This window comes from Belonocnema kinseyi, chromosome 5 (assembly GCF_010883055.1).
Source record: "Belonocnema kinseyi isolate 2016_QV_RU_SX_M_011 chromosome 5, B_treatae_v1, whole genome shotgun sequence".
Taxonomy (NCBI): Eukaryota; Metazoa; Arthropoda; class Insecta; order Hymenoptera; family Cynipidae; genus Belonocnema; species Belonocnema kinseyi.
The window spans coordinates 111,049,725-111,055,006 of NC_046661.1; the positions used below are offsets into that span (position 1 = coordinate 111,049,725).

At 30.6% G+C, this 5,282-nt stretch overlaps 1 protein-coding gene across 1 annotated transcript in view; it reads left to right on the plus strand.

The window, feature by feature from the left end:
- Positions 1-5,282, plus strand: part of LOC117172405 (nucleolar protein 12-like) — a 28,202-nt gene that overhangs the window by 3,459 nt on the left and 19,461 nt on the right. Inside the window, exon 2 of the mRNA XM_033360295.1 lies at positions 2,834-3,890. Within this exon, the coding sequence (XP_033216186.1) occupies positions 2,864-3,890 (1,027 nt within the window). The 5' untranslated portion in view covers positions 2,834-2,863. The remainder of the gene's footprint in view (positions 1-2,833; positions 3,891-5,282) is intronic.

A 5,282-nucleotide genomic window follows, 5' to 3' on the forward strand; every position in this document is an offset into this window, starting at 1 on the left:
TCTCGATTTACGATTGGACCGTAAGACATAAAGAATTTGAAATCAATAAATATCAACGGTCGAAGAAAGGTTTGATTTGTTTCATCAAATCATTTTTACAACATTCAACTAAATCGATAAATCTTCAACAGACAACTCATATTCAACAAATTATTTCGACTTTCAATCAACTAGTTGAATTTTCAATAAAAAAATGTTATAGTCGATTTTTTAAACAAAAAAGATTTTAATTTGAAATAATAAATAATTGAATGCAGCCAAGAAAGAGTTCAATTGCGCGCGACTATTGATCCTCGCGCTTCGAGCTTGATAATGTATTTACCTCGTGCTGTTACTGCTTATTCAGATCTTGCAAAATATTTTCGAAATTTATTTTTCATTATTACTTTAATATTTACTCCTTATTTTGCATTAATTTTTATTCTCAGCTACCACGAAAAATTTTTAATGTTAATAAATGTTTTTTATTACAATTCATAATAAGTATTGATATTGAAACATACGTATTTTCATTATCTTGTTCATAAAAAAAAAATTCGCATTGAAAAAAAATTTTTTGTTATTATACTTTTTAATTTTATTTATTCGATTTAATTAAAAAATACGCATCCTAGCGTAAAGTGGCTCGAAAAAAATTTGTAGATATAATTTAGACGAAAAATTTTTTTAGTTAAAATTTTATTTTAGCATGTGTCATTTTTCCAAAAAATAATTTTTTTTTCATTTTGAATGTATTCTTATAACAAAAGTTTATTACAAACTTGTAGATCTTTTTTGAATCCACAATTTTTTGTTATCTGTGCGTTTTCGTACATTGTAAAATGTACATTCGTAATATTGTTTCATAAAAAATGTGTCGAACTTTTTTGGATGAACAAATTTTGCCTCTTTATTTTTTTCGTAGCTTGTGTTGTTTGTCTAGAAATTTAATTTTCTATTTTTATGCTGTTTTTCACGAAAAAGCAAAAACTACGCGTCCTATCAAAACATGAATAATTCGTTTATTTTGTGAATTTTGTAAGTGCTGTAACTATAATAATTTTTTTTACCGAAAAAAACTCGGGAGGAAATGTTCGTATTTTCAAGTTCTACGAATAACCGTACAGAGCTGTTTGAATTTCGAAAAAAGATTAATTTTTTCAAGAGTTATCGTGCTCACAGACAGGCACATTCGTAAAAATCTGTTTTTCGGATCCAGGGGGTCATTGGACATTGACAAAAATTAGGTTTGGGGAAGGGGGTTTCCAATTTTACACAGATCTAATACCTTCTATGATGACTCAATAAAAAATTTAATTCTTCAATTTTCAACTAAAATTGTCAATTTTTAAACAAAAATGGAATGGTTAAATTTTCAGTTACAAAATCTAATTTCGAACTGAAAACGATCAATCAATTTTCAACAAGAAAAGACGAATATTTACCAAAAAGATGACTTTTTAACATAATGGTTCATTCTTCAACCAAGCTAGAATTTGTAAACAAAAGAGATGAATTCTAAACTAAAAATATAATAGTACACTCTGAATTAAAATTAATAGAAAGCAAAGTTATTTCATTGTGTGTATCATCTGCTTCGTGTAGAAAATATTTGAGTTACGCTTTTTTAAATCCAATTATTGCTCAAAATCCAATTATCGGTTCCAGAAATGTCGATAATTCAAAAAAATCTAACCCCAAAAATCCTTGGTGTTTAAAATATATATTATATAGCAGTATAATTTTACCAAGTTTAATTTAAATTGAACGCCCCTTTGCAAATTCTGATATTCCTGACGTATACTTGCCCATGAGTTCATTTTTTTTCAATCATTTTTGTTAATTTGAACAATTTTTTATTTTATGTCTATTTATTGAACATGGGGATTGTATATTTTTATTTCAATTTTTGTATTGTTAGAACTTATTTAAAAGATATAAAAAAAACGTTCTCTAGCCTTTTCCTTTCAAGCCTTGTATTTAAACACTTATAAATTGTCTAATCAATAAATAAATCATTGTAAAATGAAAAAAAAATCTCTTAGCATTCATCAATTAGGCTAAAGTATTCAGAAAATAACATTATTTGGTGATATTTTAAAATAATGAATTGTTTAAACAATAAAAAGTAACTTGGAAAAAGTTAGATTTAGGCTAAACGTTTGAAACTTGTTTTAACGGGAAAAACAAGCAGGAAAATATGATTTTCTAGCTTTTTCCGCTAAAAAGTTAAATTTTAACAAAAATAAATTGTGTAAACAATAAAAAAAATAATTTAAATAAAAATATTCGCTCTACAAGTTTATTAAACAGACTACACTATTCATACAATATCCTTAATTAGAGATATTCTATGAAAATAAAATTATGCAAATGAACAAAAATGGTTTGAACGGTTAAAAAATCATTAACATGCACAAAAAGGTAATAACAATGAATACTATTATTAAGGGCAATATTATGCAATATCCTTATTGCACTTACAAGGGGGTAGTTTTAGGGGGGTTGAAATAAAGAATTAAGTGTGGATTAGTATTCCTTGAAGAGTTTTTATGAGATCATGAAAGTATTGCAAAAATTTGTTTCTGCATCATGTTATTCACTTTGGTGGACACCTAACAAAATGGCCTATTTCACATACTTAAAGATATTTTGGGAAATTTTGAAGAATATTTTTTAATTTCACCAAATTTTAGGGATTATTCACAAAATGTAGAAATTAAAAAAAATGTGTATCTTAGATTCAATAATACTGACAACCCCTGTACCTTGTTTTTAAAAATAAAATAGTTGAATTTTCTCAAAATCTCTCTTTTCTTTGAAACTCAAGTTTTGAAATTTCTTTTTTCTAAAGCTGATTAAAACCCAATAATAACCACAAATCATGACGAAAGTCGCTGGAACTCCGAAAAGTGCACCATCAACGCCAAATCCTAAAAAGACTCCAGGCGGAGTCCAGAAGAATAAAACTCCCAAATTTAAAAATACTCCTACAGGAAAAGTCCCTATTATCAACGGAAAAACTCCTAACAAGAATCACAATACCCCCAAAGGAACTCCACTCGCAGAATCCAATGGATTTCCAAAAACACCCAAATCCAATCCAAATACACCGAAAGGAGGAAAGAAATCTCTCCCTGTAACTCCTTCCGTGAAACAGGACCCCTCGCCCAAAAAAGGATCCACTCCAAAGAAAGGAGTCACCCCTAAAAAAGAAATCACTCCTAAAAAAGAAGCCTCTGTGACTCCTAAAAAAGGAAGTTCTGTCAAGAAACCCACCTCAGAGAAAAAATCTGCACAGAAGGTCAAACAAGAAGTTAAGGAAAGTCCGAAGAAGAAGAAGAAACTGAATCTTGATGCTGACAAATCCAACGACAGCATCAACGAAGGTATTTCACTAAATGAAGAGTCCGATGATGACATTGAGGATGAGATTGATGATGATTCCGACGCGGACGTTCCCGATATTCTGGGACCAAGTCTAAATGAAGATTCTGACGATGATGATGAAGATTTTGATGATAGCGATGAGCCGAAGGAAAATAAAGGAGTGAAAATGTTTAAGGGATTGAAGAAGGATGCTGCGGATTCAGATGATGATGATGATGATGAGAGTGATGATGACGACGATGATGATGATGATGATGATGAGAGTGATGCTGATGCAGCGATGGATAATTCGAATTCTCTTCTTGATCAAAGCGATAGTGATGATGATGACGAAGATGAAGATGATGATGACGATGATGACGATGATGATGATGATGATGATGAGGACGATGAACCTGGAGTGGGGTTAAAAGATCTTTTAGGAGACAGTTTAAACGAGGACGATGACGACGATGATTTTGATGAAGAAGCCGAGGATGACGATTCAAGCGACGATGAGAAAACTCCGAAGACTAAAAAAGGTAAGAAAATTTAAAAAAAACGTGAAATCTTTAAAGTCTTGATGAAATCATTGAGACCTGAACAAACAAAATTCAGAAATCTTTATGAAAATTGCACTTTTTTTTAAATGGTGTAAAAGTGTTACAATTTTAGCAAAAACTTGTGCTTTCTGGAAAAAGAAATATTTTTATAATTTTCTACAATTTTTGGCGATTTTAAAAATTGCAATAGAAAATTATAAAAATCTACTACGAACTACAACTAATGATCTATTTAAGGGCATGTGACACAGCTAAATACCTATATTACGAACCTCACTTTTTGAGTTCACTGAATGTTTTTTTGAACCTAAAAACTTTTTTTGCAAATAAAATATCGAGCTGAAACTTTGGAAAATGTATTAGAGTACATTAAAGTACGTTTAGGTACTGCATTTTGGTAGGAACTTCACTGAAAATTGTTTCATCTTTTTTCTGAACCTCGACATTTTTTGAACGTTCGAGCTTTTTTTATACATAAAATATCGATCTCAAACTTTGAAAAATGCAAGAGCCGAAAAAAATTAGGTTTAAGGCCATGTGATGAGTATAACAGCTGATCAAGACAGCCCTAAGATGAATATTTTTTCACCCATATTGAAAAATAAAAGTTTAAATAATGCGGAAACTTTTTTCGGGAAATAATAATAAATATTAAAGGATCGTTTTTGACCTTACAAAGAGTTGGAGGAAGAAAAAAGGTTATTTATTCAAATAATGATTATCGACGGACACATTTAGGTTTTACAGCAGAAGTTTGACTTTTAAATTTCTGTGACGCTAATCATGCCATCTGTTATACCCACAGACCCCTAGAAGTTCGAAGTTGCTTACTCGCTACGCTAGTGCTGCTTTGACACAGCTGATACCAGACTGATACGTATGTCAGACCAAATATGTTTATTTGCATTTCAAGTGCAAACAACTTTTTTCACTGTTCTAATTATTTAGGACCAGAGTCATATTCTTGCATCCCTTCTATTTATCGTGCCAAATTTTTAACACCATATCTTATTCCGTGTGGACGTAAGTTGGGACAGAAAACTTCCACTGGTATTTTCTTTAAAAAAAAAAATTTTCTCAAAATTTCCACCGGAACAAAGCAGAGACATGGACTTTATTACCTCCTCTTTCATTTCCCAAACTTTCAGAACGATACCTCATTTCGCTTAGACGTAAGTTGGGAAAGAAAAATTGAATAACAGTCGTGGTCACGTGACCCTCTCGTCACATGGCCTTAAGGGCATGTGACACAGCTAAATGAACCTCGATATTTTTTGAACGTTCCAACTTTTTTTATACATAAAATATCGGTCTCAAACTTTGAGAAAGGCAAGAGCCGAAAGAAAACTACGTTTAAGTACAAATATTAAT